Source organism: Lagopus leucura, unplaced genomic scaffold (genome assembly GCF_019238085.1).
Source record: "Lagopus leucura isolate 7727_CA_CO unplaced genomic scaffold, USGS_WTPT01 Super-Scaffold_100266, whole genome shotgun sequence".
NCBI lineage: Eukaryota > Metazoa > Chordata > Aves > Galliformes > Phasianidae > Lagopus > Lagopus leucura.
In genome coordinates, this window is record NW_024962336.1 from 304903 (window position 1) to 323907 (window position 19005).

The 19005-nt window shown below is 58.0% G+C and overlaps 1 protein-coding gene across 1 annotated transcript; it reads right to left on the reverse strand.

The window, feature by feature from the left end:
* Positions 1-6214: 6214 nt before the first annotated feature.
* Positions 6215-7391, reverse strand: CDK5R2 (cyclin dependent kinase 5 regulatory subunit 2). Its single transcript, XM_042890603.1, has one exon. The coding sequence runs from the start codon at positions 7389-7391 to the stop codon at positions 6444-6446; it is 948 nt and encodes a 315-aa protein (XP_042746537.1). The 3' UTR covers positions 6215-6443.
* Positions 7392-19005: the final 11614 nt, after the last annotated feature.

Below are 19005 nucleotides of genomic sequence, written 5' to 3' on the forward strand. Positions count from 1 at the left end.
GATCCATCCCGTTGGTGTGGGGCTGGGGAGTTTGGTGGGAAAGGGTGGGGGGTGGGATGCTGCCCTGCTCCAGCTGCCCCTGGTGAGGTTTGGAGATCAGTGATTCCCTGGCATGGGTGGTTGGAGGGCAGAAGGTGTCTACCTACATTTAGATTGAGGAGGGATCCTCCATGAGGGAATGCACAGGGATGCTTAAAGCGGAGATAAATGGGAGGAGAAATCATTCCCCATCCCACAAACTCCCCTCATGCTCAGCTCAGCCTCTAGCCCACCCATCTCCCAGAACAGAAGGGTCAGGAGCTGGAGACCCCAGACAGCCTTGCCCAAGGGTGAGGGATCCTCCTTGCAGCTCCTTGCTCCCTGCCTTCATCCTTACCTCCAGGGAACAAGGCTAGGTAAAGTAGGAGTGACAGCAATGCTGGGAGCCCAGGGCACCAAGGGGCAGGCCTGGTGTCCAAGGAAGTATCCCCACCCTCCAGAGCAGGACTTTGGCCTAGTGGATGGAAAAGTGCTGGGTTCTGCCAGCTCGGAGGGATTTGTCTTCAATAAAATGGAGAGGTGCTGTGAGCTGTGTCTGCTTCTGTGTGCAGGGGGCTGCAACAGGGGGCAGGTGCTTGCTGTTTGTGCGTGGGGGGGGGGGCAGGGGGGGGGGGTCGCACCCCACCCCCCCCCCCCCCCCCCCCCCCATCTGAAACCAGAGCACTGTGGGGCTGGAATGCAGCCACCCTGCCTCATCCTGCACTCCTTCCTTTCCTCAATCACCACCTCTGACTCTTACCTCCAAGAGATAGAAGGAACAACTGGTTTCTTGGGACACCCCTCTGGGGCAGCTGCAGGTGAGGGGAGCCAAACCTGGGGGTCTTCAGTGCCATAAGGGGTCTCTGGGAAGGTTGCAGTGTTCATAGAGCCAGGGCTGAGGCCAGATTGATGCCATGCAAGCACATAGGGGAGTGGCCAGCCCTTCTCCCTGTGCCTCCCAGGTCACAGCAGACACAGGAGGGATGGCTGTGCTGCCCTCTCTGCATTCCTCCAGGGTCCAGTTACTCTCCTGGTCCTTGTGGCATCTGCTCAGCCATGTCCTCTCTGCTCTAATCAGCTTAAGAGAGGGGATCCGACAGCAGCGTGTCTTCCAGGGAGGACTCAGGCTGCAGTGTGGGGGGGCTTAGGGTTGTGATGCAGGGAGCCCATGCCTAGAACAGTGGGGTCAAGGGGAGACCTTCCTTTGCTGTCCCTGAGCTCTGCACAGGCTGGTATAAGGAGGTGAACAGGGGGAGGAAGAGAAGCTCCCTCTATGCCAGAAGCAAGAACTCATGCTGGGGGGGGGCGGCCCCCCCCCAATTTTGGCCTCCCTATCATTTACAAAGGTAAATGATAGGGAGGGGCAGCTGGATATAGCTGGCTTCATCATAGCCAGGGCAGGGATACGTGTCCTCATCAAGGGAGCGGGCGTCAGGGCTTAGAAAGAGGCATGACGCAGGGGCAGAACAGGGATTAAGGGATGTGGGTCACTAGTAGCTCCTCGCCACAATCTTACTCCTGTCCCTCTGCCAGCGCCCACAGCAGGGAATCCCAAGTGAGCCCAGCTCCTCGCTCATTCCCAGCCCTACAAGGGCAGCTCCCTGCTGGACCTGAGTGTCCTGGGAAATGAAGAAAACACCACCCACCCTATACGACAGGCTGAGGGCATGCTTGGATCCACTCTGAGGTCACCTGGGATCCCCTTGTTTGGATTCCCCCTAGAAGCAGGGATCATGAGCTGAGGGGGGCAGACAGGAGGGAGGTAGAGTACCCATGCAGGACTCTCCAGCTATGGAGGATACAGTGCTGTCACTATGGCAACCTGGAATGCTCCCATCCACAGACCCCGATGGGAGAAGTTCCCTCCATGTGATGCTCAATGGAGAGGTCCAGAGCATTGCCCCCACCCAGCACAGCTGCCCTTCACCCTGAGTCCCCGTGCCCCAGCCCTGCAATAGCATTGCTCCCTTCTGTCTCCAAAACCACTGGTTCAGAGCAGACTGCAGCAAAATCCTACCAATGGCTGAGCGGGGCTGAGCCCAACACGTGGCACCGACCGTCCCCAGCCCTGACCGGGGGTGCTCAGCCCAGGGGAATGACGTGGAAGCACCATTTCCAGCGATGGGGTGCATGGGCTCAGTATGCTGCAGGCTCCAGACTTACCTGCTGCCTCGGTTGCCATGCTGCTCCTTTCATTCATGCACAGCAGAAGGAGAATGAGTGCTGCCCGCATCCATGAGGATGAAGAGGAGCTGGGGGGGATACACAGTTGCAGCCCATGCTCTGCTGCTCACCAAATACAGCCCCAACCCTGGGTGCCCTGTGAGGAATGAGGTGGGGAACAGGGTCCCAAAAGGCCTCAGTCTGTGCAGAGCACATGATCTCAGAGCTGTTGGTGCTGCCTCTTCATTAAAGGCAGGAGGAGGGTTTTATTCTGCTATCTTTTTTTTTTTTTTTTTTTTTTTTTGTCTGTTTTTTCTTCCTTCTGCTTAAGCAGCAAGAAGGAAGGACTATGCTACTAAGGGTACTAAGGCTCAGGATGTAGCCCCCCTCACCCCAGTTCCCCCACATCCTCTCAGCCCCTCTGTAAGGTATGGAGGGCCCCTCTCCCATTTTAGACCCATCTCCACGTGTCTCATTTCTCATGCTGGGAAGGGCCTTTGCAGCACAGGTGACATCTGCCTTCCTGCCCACACCTTCACCCCCTCTAGCTCTCCCTCTTCCCACCTCTTTTCCCCCCCTCCACATGCCAACTGCTCTGCCAGCGCCCCTGTGCTGAGCTGTTGACTCACGTCCTCCCTTCAGACACAGCCTTCCCTCAGCCTTGCTCCCTGCATGGGCTACATTGCTTCTATCATTGCTTAGGGGGCTCAAGCCCTGGCAGCAGAGCCTGGCGAAGCGATATCTCCATGCACCTGTTCTGCAGGCACCCAGAGGAAGGGAAGGAGCCAGCCAGCCCCCAGGTGTCCATGCTAGGAGAGCATCTCCTGCCCAGCTGAGCACTGAGACCTTGGGCCGGATGCTGCAGAGGGCACAGGCTAGGCTGTGGGGAGGACTGGATTAATGCGCTAATGCCAGATTAAGCTGTAATACAGGACTTCTGACGAGAGAGCCCAGCCCTGTGCTCCCCCCACAACCCAGGGTCCTGCCCTGAGACACAGCTGAGCACCCCTGGCTGTGCAGCCAGCAGCTGGAGTGACACAGACAGAGAGGCAGCAGAATCCAGCAGACCCCCTAGATCCCTACAGCTGTGACCAAGCCTCACTCAAACCCATAAACCCTCCCCAGGTCAGTGGAACAGCAGCAATTCAGAACCACAGTGGATCCAGTGTCCAGACAGCTCCCACAGAGGCAGAAGAGATAGATCCCACTTCCATCTGCCTTGAGGAACACATTATCCATCATCCATCGTTGCAGCCCAGGGCTGCAAGGCAGCAGGTGTTGCAGAGCACTGGTCCCTACCCAGCCACACAGGCTAGAGATGGTTTCTCCCCATAGAGCAGTTCTGAGGAATGCTGCCAGCTCTTAATAGCCAGAGCACATTTCCCCTGCTGTCTGTCCATCAGGAGGCATAGCTCACCAGGCTGGCTGCTGCCACAGTACCCCTTCTCTGTGTCATTGCCATGAGCACATCGAGCACACGGAGCATGCACCACAGGCAGAGCAGCCAGGCTGGGGGAGCACACAGGGCTGTTGCTTTGCAAGCACTAGGCAGAAAAAAACCCCTTTCATTCGTGACTGACACAGCTTGGAGGGGACACGTTGCACATTAGTGGGAAGCAAGAGAAATATGCTGCAGCCTCAGGAGGGGCTGCACCCAGCAGCCTGTCCCTTCCCACTAACACCCCCATGCCAGTCTCACCTCTACTTCAGTGGGAGCAAGGTGGGATCTGCATTCCCTGTTTTCCCAGCAGCCACACAGGTTGCGCTGGGGGAAGGGAAAACCAGACATCTCCTGTCAGCAGGGCTGAGGCTGAGCTGGTGATGCATATTTAAATGCACAGGAGCATCTGAGCTCGCCTCCCATTCCTTGACATTTCCAGAGACTCCAAGCTGTCTTCAATTACCAGTCTGCAATTAGCTCTTCCTAAATCCCCCAATGAGGCCCAGCACTCTTAATCAATGAAACACAAGGGAGGAGGGGAAGGACACAGCCTCTCTGCAGCTGGAAGCATTTTACATGCCAGGACTCGAGGCTGAAAGGACTCTGTTAGTGGCCCTATGGGAGATCTATAGGGTGGGAAACCTTGGTGAGCACTGGCATCTTGTGCAGCTCTGAAGCTCTGCAGTCAGGGGTAGGGGTCCTAGGGTCTGCAAACAGCCTTAGCTGAGGGTAGAGATGGCTGGTACCCTTGGATTGCATCTCCCGTGAGGCTGAAAACCCCTCTTGCTAGGCTTCATCACACTGTGCCTCAGTTTCCCTCTCTGTAAAATACTGGTAGAGAAGCATCAGAATTCCCCCAGCAGCCCCATAGGAACTCGAATGGGTCTGATTCCAGCTCAGTTTGAGACAGAGCAGGTCAGAGCTGCCCCCCTCCTCAACACAAAAAAGGGGTATAGCCAATTTTGGGGTTAGGTGAGGTTGTGAGAACATTTTGGCCCAGACAGCCCCCCACAAGGTCACACAAATGTCAGTATAAAGAAAGGATCAGAGCACATAGTAGGGACAGGGAGGATGGGAGCAGCAGAGGTCTCAGTGGGTGCATGCAACACAGAAGAGCTTTGCACAGCACCCTGCCAGCTCAGACCCCGTCACAGGGACATCTGTGCTGTCTTCCTGGCTGCACAGCTTTGCCTGAATGAGCCAGATTGGGCCTAATTAGCAGCTCTGCTGATGCACACAAAGGTAGGGAATCCAGCTTATCCTCCATGACCTGCAGAGCCAGCACAGTTCTTCCTAGCTGAGGAGAACCCAAGGGTCTGGCTCAGAGGAGCTTCAAAGTTCTAGATGCAGACCCTGATGCGAGGGCACATACAAGGGATCCTGCTTGAGGAGCCCCAGAAAACTGAGCAACTGGAGGCGTAGCAACCAGCTCTGAGAAACTCCTCCCTGCTCCCTGGGGTCTGCAGAAGCACAGAGCTGGTAATCAGGCTAGTAATACAGCTCCCACAACCTGCTGCTGCCAGAGAGAGCAGCCTGGCCCTGCAGAGCACAGGCAGTAAGGAGGGAGGGTGGGGTATCTTTAGGCAAAAAAAAAAAAAAAAAGGAGGTGACGTGAGCTGTGGGCTCCTGGTTACATTCACTGCAGCAGACAGCAGGCATTCCATCTGCAATGGTGGAGGCCAGGATTGCTCACAGGGAGCCAAGGGCGGACACAGCAAACAGTGGTGAAATTTTGGCTCCCCCCCCCCCCCCCCCGCCCCAGATCGATCTGGGGAGGAAGGCTCCCTCTGAGAATCAACCTCCCACATCTCCATGGGGAGGAGAGTGGACACCCCCCAATTCCCCTTTGCATCCCACAGCCCAGCAAGTCCAGGGAGGCAGCACCAGGCCCATCCAGGCCACCTCTTTATTCTCCAGTGAAGCAAAGCAAGAGGAGAGGACCCCCCCCCTCCCAAAACCCAGCACCCCCACCCCAGCCCCTAGTCCTCATCTGGCACATACACCATTCCCCACAGCAAGTCGAGGTGGGGAGGGGGATAAGAAGGTTAAAGGGGAACGCTGCTCACCCCACAGTTGCCCTTCTTAGGGGGCTACACGTTGGGGAGTTGGGGGGAAGGGAGCGGGAAGCGTCCCCTCCCAGCCGCTCAAACAAAGGGACGAGCAGGTGGCCACCCTGAACTGAAGGGCCCACCACACCCGGGGGACTCCCATTCCCTTGGAGAACCCCCCCCCCCCTCGCCCCCATAACCGGGCAGCGAACAGCGCCGTTGACACAAAGGCTCGCGACCCCCCCCACCCCCAACCCGCCCCCTCCTTCCCCGCCGCCCTTTGTCTGCTCGGCTCTGCCTCGGCGGCGGATTCAGCACCACGAACAGCTCCGGCAGCGCGGGGCCGCGCGCTGCTCGCGGCTGAGGGGGAAGCGCGGGGACACGCAGCGGCTCCGCAGCCCCCACGCCCTCCTCCCTTCCGGGCGTTGTTGTTGTTGTTTTTGTTTTGTGTTTCTTTCCTTTTTTCCCTAAAGAAAACATATCCAAGAGCCTCCGCACCTCGGCAGCCCCTTTCTCCCCCTTCCCCCCCCCCCCCGTCGTGCAGGCGGAAGGCCAACCCCCTCCCCCCGGTCTTCGCCGCCGTCTTGGTGTCCCGGAGGGCAGAAGGGGGGAGGGTGGGGAAGCGGCCGGATCCGGAGCGGGGAGGGTCCAGGCAGCGTCTCCGCGGAGCGGGTTAGGCGAGGAAGATTGGGGTTGGGGGGGATCCAGCAGTCCTTCGCCTCCCCCGCCCCTCGGTGCGCGGCCCCTTCCGTCCCCGGGGGCCCGGTACCTCCCTAGCGGTCCAGGCTGATCGTCCAGTGCTTGGACCCGTCTCCGCCCTCGCCCTCGCTCTTGAGGTCCTGGAAGAGTTGCGTGAAGTAGTGCGGGTCCGCGTTGATTCGCAGCATCTTGGCGCTCAGGCGCTGGATGATGCCCAGGCAGCGCTCCCAGAAGCGGCCCTTGTCGCCCTCCACCAGGAAGGGCTTCAGCGGGTAGGAGATCTCGTTGCCCATGTAGGAGTAGGCGAGATAGAGGCAGGTGAGGAAGGCGGCCTGCAGCTCGGCCTGGCTCCCGATGTCTTCTCCCCGCAGAGCCTCCCGGCACAGCAGGTACACGAACACCAGGTTGGCCGGGGTGATGAAGCCCTGGTCCTGCCAGCCCTGCAGCAGCAGAGAGCGGTCCACGCTGCGGAACCAGGAGATGAGCTCGCCGGGGCTCAGCTCCTTCAGGCGGTAGCAGCGGCGGCACACGAAGTCCCCCAGGCAGCGCAGCAGCTCTCCGGTGGACGCCTGCACGACCACGCGGCGCGGCGAGCCCGGGGCGCGGCTACCGGGGGGCGGCGGCGGTTTTCCCCCACCGGAGCCGGGGTGCAGCTCCTGGGGCGCCGAGGGCACGGTGGGCACCGGCACGGCCAGCGGGCCCTGCTTGGCTCCTTCGGACGGCCCTCCCAGCGATTTGCGCAAGTTCTCGCGGTTGCGCTGCACCACCAGCGGGTCGGGCTGGGTCCCGGGAGGGGGCCCTCCGCCGGGCTTCGGCGTCACCTTCTTGGTGCTCTTCTTCTTCTTGGCCGAGGCGGCCACCAGCCGCTTCCAGGTGAGCGCCGAGATGAGCACCCCGGGCCTCTTCAGCCGGCTCTCGCCCTTTCCCGGCAGCCTGCCCGGAGCCTTGTCGGCCAGCAGCCCCCCGCCGCCGCCGCCCTTGCCCGAGGAGGCGGCGGGGGACAGGGAGAGCACCGTGCCCATGCTAACGCCGAGCGGGACGGGCGTATGGGGGCCGGGACGCCGGCACCGCCCATAGGAGGCCGGGGTGCTGCGGGGGAAGCGGCCCGCACGGGGGCCGCGGTGCCCGAAGGATGCTTCGCCGCGCCCGCTCTGGGCTCCGCGCCCTCCGCTGCAGCCCAGCCACCGCCCCGCAGCTCCCCGCCTCCCCTCCGACAGCCAATCGGCTCCGCACGGGGCCCCGGTACGGCCCGCCCCCTCCCCGGTGGGCGGTGGCGGGGGGGTCGGCTGGACCGGCGCGGTTTCTCTGGGCGGTGGCCGTCCCGCCGTGACCTTCATCGCCGCCTCGACAGGTCCCGCGGGTTCCAGACTGTGTTCTGGAGCCGTGGGGAGGTGGCTGGGATGCAGGGATGGGAGAACGGGAAGGTGTTGGGAGCCCCTCAGGACGCGGCCGCCCCCGCCCGGGTCCTGTTCCTTGCTCGAGAAGGCAGGATGGACCAGCCCAGCCCAGATGAGCACCCAGAAGTGGTGCTGGGTGGAGATGCAGCTGGCCACAAGAGTGGGGAAGAACCCTATGCGATGCCAAGGGGAGAGGAAGATGGGAGATGCATGCTTGAGGGCAGCTAGAGAAGGTTTGGGAACGGGAAATGTCTGCCCACATAGAGCCATCATGGAGGGGTTGGGGGGAGAGCCAGCCTGCCCCCTGGGTTTGTCTCTGCAGGGTGCTGCTCCCCACTGCCTGTTCCAGGCTGGCGAGAGCCCCCCAGCACCAGCTGTACAACAGCACAGCGCATCTTCTATCTGCCTGTCCTATCCCCGTTCTGCCTTTTCAGCCACAGAGGGGAAATTTCCAACTGCTCTGACCATCACCAGCATCAGACAAAAGTCAGGGTGCTTAGAGATAGAGAAAGGAGGGGGAGGATGCTGCACTACTGCATCACTGCAAAATGGTGTGCGATCAACCAGCTGTGTGCACACAGCCTGCTTCCCCCCTTCTAGATCTGAGCACGGCACGGATGCAGCCTGCACCCCCTGCCTCCCTGCCCATCGCGGGAGGATCCTGCTGTGTTTCTCAGGAGCTGGAGGACAGATCCTGCGGCTCTGATGGCTCCAGCTGGTGCCAGGCATCCATTAGGAACAAAATGCCCCAATTGCCTGGACTGCTCCTGCATGTAAATTGCCCGGAAGCGACGGCTGAGAAATGGTTCAGGGAGAATGTATCGATGATGCATTTTGATATAGCATTTTATCCGTGAAATTAACACGTCAGCTCTTGCCAGATAGATCCAGGCTAACAGGCAGTAATGAATTATCAACCAGGAGGAGCTAAAGCAGCTCCCCCTTCCTCCTGCAGTGCTGATGCTGGAGGTGTTTGAAATGGAAGCGCAGGCTCAGAGCTGACTTCATCCTCCCAGCGGGGCCTCCCCATGCCTGGGGCTGTTATGCCACACCTGGGACCCTCTGCCAGAGCAAAAAGAGGGGTTAAGTCCCATTCCTACATATCCCCTGCTGTGGCCAACCACATGCCTTGGTGGCCTATGCAAAAACACGCACGTGTACACAGACACACAGATCTGCTTCGGGAGCAGCCAGAACCCAATTGGATCTGGGCCAGCATTGTCTACCCAAGGCCTGCTGAAAACAAACAAACTTGGAGAATTTGGTGTCAAAAAAAGGAATATGGGATACAAATGAGAAGGAACAAAGCCAGGACAAAGTTCCTGAAGATTAAGACTCTCCAGCTTCAGCCTAGCAAGGATGGAAGGGCTCCACCCCTAGGGAATCACACACAGAATCACACACAGAATTGTAGGGGTTGGAACAGACCTCCAGAGATCATCAAGTCCAACCTCCCTGCCAAAGCAGGTTCCCTACACCAGATCACACAAGTAGGCATCCAGGCAGGTCTTGAACATCTCCAGAGAAGGAGACTCCACAACCTCCCCGGGCAGCCTGTTCCAGTGAAGGGATCATTCCTTGTCCTCTTTCCATGCTTGAGGATGGACTGACTTTCCAATTGCACAAACTCATCAGCAACCACAGCTGAATTTGGCAGGTGAAGCAGCAGAGCCCTTCCTGCACGCTGTTCTCTCCTCCTGGAACAAAATTGCTCCCAGATTGCTTCACCTGAAATACATGAAGCCGCCCCCACCCTCCATGCACTCTCCCAAATTGGCATCCCTGAACTCATTAAGCAGGACTATTTGTATTCAGCAGCCATGAGCCAGGCTCTGCAGCCTCCCACAGAGAAGCATGCAGAGGCTCCCTCAACCAGGTCTGCAGTCATTGGCCCCAGGCAGCAACGCATGAGCTTCCTGGAGCTGAAATCTGTATAAACTCCAGCCTAGGGCCAGCTGTTTCCCTTGCCTGCAGTTGCAGCATCATGCTGTGGAACCAGAGGAACAGCTCTGAGATGCAGGTGGTTGGTGAGAATTTGTCTTTCTCCATCCCATGTGTCATGCAAACGCCAGGGAATTACCCTGCAAGAACAGAGGGACATTTCTTATACAGGTAAAGAAGCGGCTTTGCAGCTTACCTCGGAGGCAGCTGCTCTTCCACGTGAAAGAGGAGGATCCTTTCCCCCCTCTCCAGTTTTATTCTTCAAGCTTCAGGCCTGAGACTGACAAGCGATGATACAACACAAACCACATGCTCAGCACCATGGCAGGTCACCTCCCAGCAGCTTTGGGCAGTAAGGAAGGCATAGAACAGAAATAGAAGGCATTAACAGACCCCCTGCTCCAAAAGGTCACCCCAGTTAGGACAACACATATATCAGCTACGTGCCTGTGCCAACAAAGGGATGCTTGCTTGCCCAGGCCCCTAATTTTGACTGTGTTAGAAGTACCCCTATTCCAGACCAGGGGTGATCTGGATGGGGAGCTGGAGCACACTGGCAGCCCTACTGTAATGCTAGTCCCCTGTTCCAGGCTGCAGAGCTACCAGGCACGAGCTTTCCTATGCGTCCTGGCAGAAGGCAGTTGGCACGTCCCCCTGCCTGCTTCACAAAGATGAATGAGCAACTGGCTGGCTGGAGCTGGTCTCTAATGGCTCACTTGGTGTGCCGTGGTCTGTCTGCACTGGCAAAGACAGCATTGTACAGTCCAGGGCGGGGAGAGCGGCAGGTACGTGGAGGGCCTCGTGCAGCCCCTGCTCCGAGGTCAGTTCCTGGAATCACAAAGCAGAGCACAGCCCCCAGGGAACAGCTATTTCTGTCCTGCTGTTTGCCAAATAGCAATGGTAGAAAAAATTCAGGGACCCTGAGAAAGACTGCTCTTCCAGATGGAAACCGCAGTAGAGAGGACTGACAGGGAAAAACATCAGAGCATCCAGATTGCTGGGCAGAGAGAGGGGTCCTGGAGCAGCACAGAGTCGCACAGGGCAGACACTAGGCTCCTGCTTTGCAGATGCAGAATGAGAATGGGGATTATTGCAGCACCTGTCGTTTTCAGAGCTGCTGCTAAAGCCATCGCTGGGAAAAGGTTTCAGCTGTGTGGGGGACAGCCCAAGCACCACGAGTCGTTCCTCGTTAGGGTATCCATGTAGTCCTGCAACAGCTAAAAACTCGGGAGAGCTTAATGAATGGGCTAATTACCATCAACCCCCGCAGGCAACTATGAAGTGTGAGGCTCCGCGGACTCGGCCCCCGAGCTGTACCCCGTGCCGGTGCTGCCCTCTGGCGGCCCCGGAGGCTGTACCGTGCGGGGGGCAGATCGCGGAGTCCCGGCGGGGGAAGGGCTGCTGCCAGGCGCTGCGTCCGAGGAGAACCCCGGAGAAGGGCTGCTCACCCTCAGACTAACGCGGGTGACCCAGGCATCCCCAAACACTGGAACAGTTCGAACCCTGGAGTGAGGCCGCCGGCCACTGGCCCCAGTTCCCAGAGATTCCCCAGTGATGGGAAAGACAGAGCCATTGGCTTCAGTTCTTGGGTCCCGGCGCTGGTGGCCATGGGGACCCAGCGACACTCGCGGGGAGGATCGCTGCCCACCAGGTGGAGCTGCACCCCGCGTTTTGCTGCTGTTGTGGTAGCTCCGGACCAGCTCTGCTCTCCCGATGTTTTTTCCTACCGTGGCCTTCCCCAGCCCCCTGGGTAGAGCGTGGATGAAGGACATGAGTGTCCTGTACGGATGTTCTGCAGACAAGCCTCCAGTGCGAACCTCATAATCTCCACCAGCTGAGCAGAGCAGTGAAGTTGTCCACTTCCAATGGCTCAGTATTATGGGAACCTTCTCCCCAGCAACCTGGACAAGGGAAGTGAGCAGCAAGAGAATGGCCTTGGTGCTTTTCTGGCCTTTAATTTTCCCAGTACCCAGGGGGCTTCCTGCTGCCCCATATCGCTCTGGTAACATGCTGCTTCCTCAAGCCTGCATCACATCTGCTTGGGGTCAGAGCTGGGTTTGGAGGAAGCAGAAGTAGCAATTGGCACTTGATGGGTCCCACATTACCAATGTAACCTCCAGGATTTGGCAGAACCCCATGAAGCTGGGTCTTGGAAAGCCCCCTGGTCGAGCAACCCAATGCCTTCCCCAGTTTTTTTTCTTCCCTGATATCTGCCATCCCCAGTCAGGGGTCCTGTCATAAGGGGCAATGGCTCCAGGCAGTGCAGGATCTGCTGAAGCTCCCTTGGTCCCAGCCAGCCTGCAGATCTGCTCCCTGCCTGGTGCAATGCTGTCAGGCCAGGCCTTTAGTGCGAGGGAGGCAGCTGTACAGGAAATAATCACGGCTTGTTCAAGATTAAATCACTGGCGGGAGCGTGCGAGGGGATAAAAGGAACCGTCTGTCGTTAGAGGGAATATTAACCTGGCAGCAAGCTGGGAGGGGGAAGAATTTTATTCCCTATGCTTGCTGCCTGCCAACCCCACAGTGTGCGCTGACAGCAGCTCTCAGCAGGACACACAGCTCAGCCCCAGCACTGGGATGAGGGAGGAGTGGAGATGCTGCAGGGGAGGGTTGTGAGAACAGCGGGGAAACTGAGGCAGCACGTGGCACAAGTGCACCATATGCCTTGGAGACACTGAGATCCTGCTTTGCCCATGTCAGGCTTTTGCCCAGCTCCTCCAAATGAGCCCAATGTGGCACAAAAGGTTCTTGTTTGGTCTGGCCCTTATCAGGGATCCTTGGGATCCTTCAGCATGGGAGACGTGCTGGGGCTGCAGCAGGTGGGGCTGGGAAGAGAGGCAGCGGACAGGGAGAAAGTAAGAGACCAGCTGCAAGGGGGTGAGCCGGCAGGGAGATAAGATAGAGGGAGAAATGCAAAATATGACGGGTGGCGGGCGGGAGGGAACGTGGGAAACTGCAGGGCACCTTGGGTCAGAGACACATCAGGGATGCCAGCTGTGGTGACAGCTCCCAGCACCGCTCCTTGTCCTTGGGCTGGGACCTACTTTGGGGCCTGAAGTGGCTAAGACCCCAGTACCAAGCTTTAGGCATGCTGTGTAAGTTCTGAGTGGGGTTGTGAGGAGCACCTGCAGATGTGGGCACGGGGACATCTTCCCTGCAGTCCTGTGACCAGGCCTGGGAGCCCCACTGCCCTCCTTACAGGCTGTCCCAGCCCTGCTGTTGGGGCGGCAGTGGAGAAAAGCCGCACTCTGCAGGCTGGCTCAGGACTGCAGTTTATGGGCTCATCCGTGCCAGGATAAACAGACCCATGGGGGCCGGGTTTGCAGTGAGCGGCTCATGAAAGCCTGCAGCCCTTCTCCTAGGGCTTCCTTCCCTTTGATGGAAAAGCCCCAGCGCTTTCCCAAGCATGAATATCCCAGCTCGTTCCCCCTCACCTCCTTTCTTCCCCACACCAGCCCACTCCCCTCCAGCTGAGGCTGAAATGGGAACATCAGCCATCCTTGGCTGCCTCCCCTCTTCCAGCCTTGAGGTACTCAACAGAGCTGAGCCTCAGACTGTGCAGCCCATGCTGGCAGCACCAAGAGTTGCTGGTGACTGCCCCCAGCCTTTCTGCCCCTCTCCTCCAGGCAGGGTTCCTGAGATGAGTGGAAATCCTAAAAACTCTCCCGGTGTCTCCCACAGCACCTAGAGAAGGTCTGGCCCCACTGCACACACACCCCAGGACGCAGCCGTTGCCAGGATGCTGTAATTTCCAAGCTAACATCAAAAAGCAGCTGGGGATTGGCTTGTGAGTGCTCCCACACAGCACATCCTGTGTGCTTTATGAGCGATGTTTTTCAACATAAATGCTGCTATATTAAGCCATACATTCAACTGGAAGAACAGGAGACAGTGAGGCGAGCATGGCTACCTCTCTGCATGCTTCTGTAGTGCTGCATGAGCAGTCCTTTCCTTGCTCTGCTCTGCTCTGCCTCATGCAAAATGGGGACTGTCCCCATCCTTTAGGGCGAACTCCTGCCTGGCAACAAGATGTCACAGCCGTTGGGCGGGGATTTGGCTTCAGCTGGGTTCTGAGTAAGGATGGGCGCAGGAGGGAGAAGGGGCTCTCTTCCCCCAGGAGAGGGTGCTCTGTGCCCACAGCATCCCAGCATTTCGGGGTGCCCAGCATTTCGGGGTGCCCTGGCCTGGCAGGAGGGAAAAATTGGGCTAAAATACCCTCCTTTTCTTTGATTCCATGCTACCCCCCTGGGCAAAGAGGTTTGCAGACAGAGGTTTGAATTTTGGGAGCTCCTGTTACCATACATTGGTAATGCATTCATAGGGGGATAGATGTGAGGCCATGCTGTGCCCTCCCCAGCAAAGACCTGTCCCTGCCTCACACCCCCTGGTGAGCCGGGACCCTTGTAAGAGTGGTGGAGGTGATTTATGCTCCTGACATTTCTCTCCCGGTTGAGCAGGGCTTTTAATAAAGAGTGAGTGATTTATGACTCCTTTTAAGTGGGAAGGAATGTTACCTAAGGCAGTCCACCCCCTGACACCCCCGCCTCACCGTCTCACTGAAACCCCAGCATCTGGGCTAGTGGGAAGAGACAATCTGCCCCTATCTTCTCATGGAGACCTCCTACAGCATCCTGCCCCATCCCTGCCCCTGGACGCCCTTCTACCCTTTGGGGAGTGGCACTGCTCCCACCCCAAGGCCCAGCAGCAGCATTATGGGGTGTACAACAATGATTCAAAGAGCGATGCTGGCCCAAGACCCCTTCACCAGGACCGCTGTGGTGGCTGGCCTGGGGACAGGATGAGAGCTCCGCTCCAGTTGTCATGGTTACTGGGTATTAAGGGATGCAGGCATGAATGCTCTGCAGTGATGAGCAGCCCCAGAAGGGAGAAGCTGCCCCTCCCAGGGGGCTCAGCCATGGGGCTGCCTTCATCCCCCTCCCCAAAACCAAAGCCTGCTCTGAACCCAGTTGTGTCATCAACTTGCCTCTCAGCGGGCTTCTCAGGGTATTAAAATGACTCTGAGGCCTTCCAGAGGGAATAAAGAGAGGGACTTGTTCTGTTCTCTCCCAGCCATGGAGACAGGGACACAGAGGCAGCGGGCCTGGGGACATGGTAGAGGTACAGGACACCACCAGCCAGCCCCCTTCCCTTCCCCTCTCCAAAGAGCTAATGAGTGAGGACAGGGGATAAGAGCAGGGGCGGAGGAAGCTTCGCCCAGACAAAAGCCGCCCCAAGAGGCTCCCAGCTGCTAATGAAGATAAAGTGCCCAGTTCCTTTTTCTTCTCCGAGTGAAATCTGGTGGCTAAGGGGAAAAAAATGCTTTCAAGTGTATTCATCTATAGCACGGCCTGGGAGGCAGGGATTCCAGCTGAGACATTGATCTCACCATGCACACACGTGCACGCATGCATGTGCACAGACACACACACACACACACGCGCGCGCACATGCACACAGATGCAGCGTGCGTGAAATACCTGCAGAGCCCAGCATGCACCCGCGTGCACGCAGACATCAAAAGCACGGCCTTTCTCTGAATCAAAACCGCAGCTGCAGATGAAGGCATGTGTTGAGCAAAACACGCCCAGCCCACGCAGAGCACACGCACCGCACTGGGCCGCCAGCTCGCACACGTGCCCTGCCATGCACATGGCAAGCACAATGCAAACACAGGTGCACGGAGCGCCAAGGGTGCCGGCACAGCTGCGTGCATGCATGCACGCATGCACACACATCTGTGCTCTGTCCTTTGTGCAAACGCAGCCCACAAAGCAGCGCGGCCGTGTCTGCAGTGCGTGTTGCCGGGTGCTCTGCAGGATGCTCCAGGCACAAAAGCTATCGCAGTACAACGAATGAGATGATCCCAGCACGGCCCTCTGACCCTGAGGACCTGTGCCACGGAGCAGAGCAGACCCCCTCCAGGCTGTTAGACACATCCTGCAAATGGGGGGCCTGTGTGCTAAGCTCTGCTGGCACTGTCCCTGACCTAGGCTAGCTCCCAAACCAGGAGCAAAATCTTGCCCACACAGAAATGACACAAGGCAGTGCTAACAATCCCACATGGACAGTCATGTTGCCGTGCCTGGGAATGCCCTGGGACTGTTTGCTTTACAAGCTCAGACATAACCAGAGATTCCCCCCTCCTTCCTTCCAGAGGGTCTGAATTAAGCAGCCCATTTACAGTCTGGCCATGAGGGAGTAGAATAAAAGACATGGTGGGGATAGGGAGCTCCTCCCCAGCACATCTGGATGTATCTCAGACCCTGTGGAGAGTCCATGGGGAGCACTTGCTCGCAGCTCTGGGTGGACAGCAATGCTGCAGAGAGGCTGGACCCAACTGCAGAGGCACACTGCTACCCTGTGCCTGTCTCTGCAGCATCCTGTTCCCAGCACGTGGGGCCATGCCTGGCTGCAGGGATGTGGGGACAGAAGACAGCTGGGGTGTATCAGTACCCCACGTGGGATAGATGGCACAGTGAAAGGAGGCAATGATAGAGCCTGGGCCAGAGGGAGGCAGAGCACCAATGGGGGCTGAGCTGCCAGGGCAAACTCAGCAGAGGGCAGTGAATGCACACACACATGCACATATATGTGTGCACACCCTTGAACACTTGTACACTCCTGCACCTGTGTGTGCATGCAGGCACACAGGACCCTCATATGATTTGTCACACATGCAGCCACATCTTGTGCCATGCCACCAGCACAGTGACATTCTGTTCTGCAGCCACCCTGCAGCCACAGCAGGAAGATTAGGGTGGGACCCCCTCCCTATCAGTGCCAGGGGGCGACAAGGAAAGGGGAGAGAAGAAGCAGGGAGTCCCCTCACAGTCAGAGAGCTGACAGGCTTCAGGCACTTTATCCCCCTTGGGGGCAGTTCTTCAGGACTGTGACCACCCTGCACACCCTGCATGACTATAGGCACCTGGTGCTTTGTATGCTGCCTGCATGAGGGTGCACGTGCCCTGGGACCCCCAGCCCTGCACTCAACCTCTCCCCCAACAGCCCCAGCATCCTGGCCCAGATGTACTGGGGAGAGGGAGGGGACAGCCCTGGCAGCTGTGGAGCATCCAACCCAGATGTGCCAGGCACACTTTGCAATGCAGAGACCACCGAGCCCAAGAGCTGTACTTATCCAGCCGCAACATGGCACGGGAAGAAAGGACATTCCTCCCTTAGGAACAGCTTGCATGCATGGCGTCATTCCCTCCTTACTGAGAGGGAAGCCACAGGGAGGGTGTTCCCAGCCCCCCTCCTTGGGCCAGGGATGCTGCATGTGCCATCCCATCCTTGACAGCCTCTCTGCTTACTGTGAGGGCAGGAGCCACCCTTTCCCAGTTCAGCTGACTCAGCACTTAGGGCTGTCACTAAGCTCAGGCAGGCGGAGTGCACCAGAGCCATGCCAGATGCTGGCTGTGCACGCCTGCGCTGGATGCACTGTGCTGGTGGCTCTTTGGCAATGGGCATGATCCTCCAAGATTGATTTTTTTCAGCTAAGGGACGATCATGCAGGGAAGAAAGCTGTCCCCCAGCTGGGCTTGGGGGACTGCTTGGAGCTGTGTGGAGATGGGGCATTTGCCCTGCATGGGATGTGAGAGATGGGACAGAGCTGCACTCAGTGATTCAGAGCACCAATGAGGAAGGGAAACTTGGCTATGTGACAGGATGGCCTACAGCCAAAGGATGCTAGGGAGCTGTGGGACAGAGAAGGGCAGAGCATCGCTGCTCTCCTGGAGCCGCTTTGGTCCTGTATGAATCAAAGCTGCCTCGGTGCTCTTTGTGAAAGCTCCACATGTTTGGTGTCTCACTCTGCGAAGGGCAAACCCTTACACCAGTCCCGCAGGTGGACACAGCTCCCAGCTGGCGTGCGGGGAGGAACAAAGCCAGCCCCTGCCCAGAGACCGCAACCAGCAGCAGTGCCGGGTGTCGGGAAACATCAGAGCACGTGTCTCCTGTCCACACAGGCGAGAGCGGTGTGTGGGTGGTGGGGCACGCCTGGCCAGAAGAATCCCAGCAAATTGCTTCTCCTTGATGTCTGCCAGCTCTTCACTGTACAAGAAGTTGGAGCCGGGGCTGCTGCCAACTCACCTGTCTCTGCCCGTGCACCCCAGGGCTGGTGAGATGGGGGAGGCAGCTGGATGAAGATGGCCACAGCCAGGCTCTGCTCCTGCAGATGCTGCTGGGCCTCAGAAAGTGCAAGATGCTTCCATTCTCACATGCATTTTGGGTTCCCCCCCCCCACACCCCGTACTTTCCCCCATGGGAGATTCACTGTGTTGGAGATGGGGAAGTTGTCTCAAATCAGAAAGAAATTGCAGTGGATGAGTACAAGAGGCTGCACCACAGGAGCAGAGTTGGTCACAGACCCCAGGGTGCAAGGCATACAGATGCCATGAGATGCTATGCAGCCTCTTGCTACTTGAGAGGACATTGCATAACATAGGCCACCCCTTTCTGCTTCTCTATTCCATGTGAGCTAGCAACGCCATGGATCAGGGGGACTCAGAGGAGCTTCTGTGCTGCTCTGCAGCCATACAAGGAGCTGGGCTTATACCAACACTGAGCACAGAGCCCACAGCATCTTCCCTGCACCAGAACCTCCCCTATGCAGCCACAGCTGAGGAGCAGATGGGGACTGTGCTGGCAAGAAGGTCCTATGATGAAAGCTGTGTCCCAGCCTGGCTTGGCGGGGGTAACTGTGTGAGCTGGCCCCTTCCTTGCCCTTTTTTTTTTTTTTTTTTTTTTTTTTTTTTTTTTTTTTTTTGTGCAGGGTTTTAACACAGAGCATTGTGTCTGGTTCATGGCAGGGGTGTGCTGGGGATGTGATTGCAGCTTGCAGTGGGAGGTCAGCAAGGGCAGGGCATGGACCCCTTGCTAGTGTATCCCAGGGACACATATGAGCTTGCATGCAGGAAGGTGACAGCCAAGTCAAGTAGGTGACGTGCAGACTGGCAGCTGCTGGCAGTGAGTAACAGTGAACAGACAAGCGTGGCGTGTGTGCATCAGTGCTGAGGGGGTGAGGATGAGGGCAGGTTCTACCTGCGGGACAGGAGGTTCTGCCTTATGGTGTGGGGCTCTGGGTGCCCAGGAACCAGCGCACTGCTGTGGGTCTGCCTGTGGACGGTGTTGTTGGAAAGGTGAGGGCTTCCCCCAGGGTCACCTGTGCACTTGTACACAGCCTGGGTATCTGCTGGCTGAGATCCGATGCAGGAACCTTCTCTTTTTGGCAGCGGTGGGGATTCTCAGGAGCCCTGTGTGGGGAGCCAGTGTAGACCAAAACTTCTGCCCTAGGTGATGT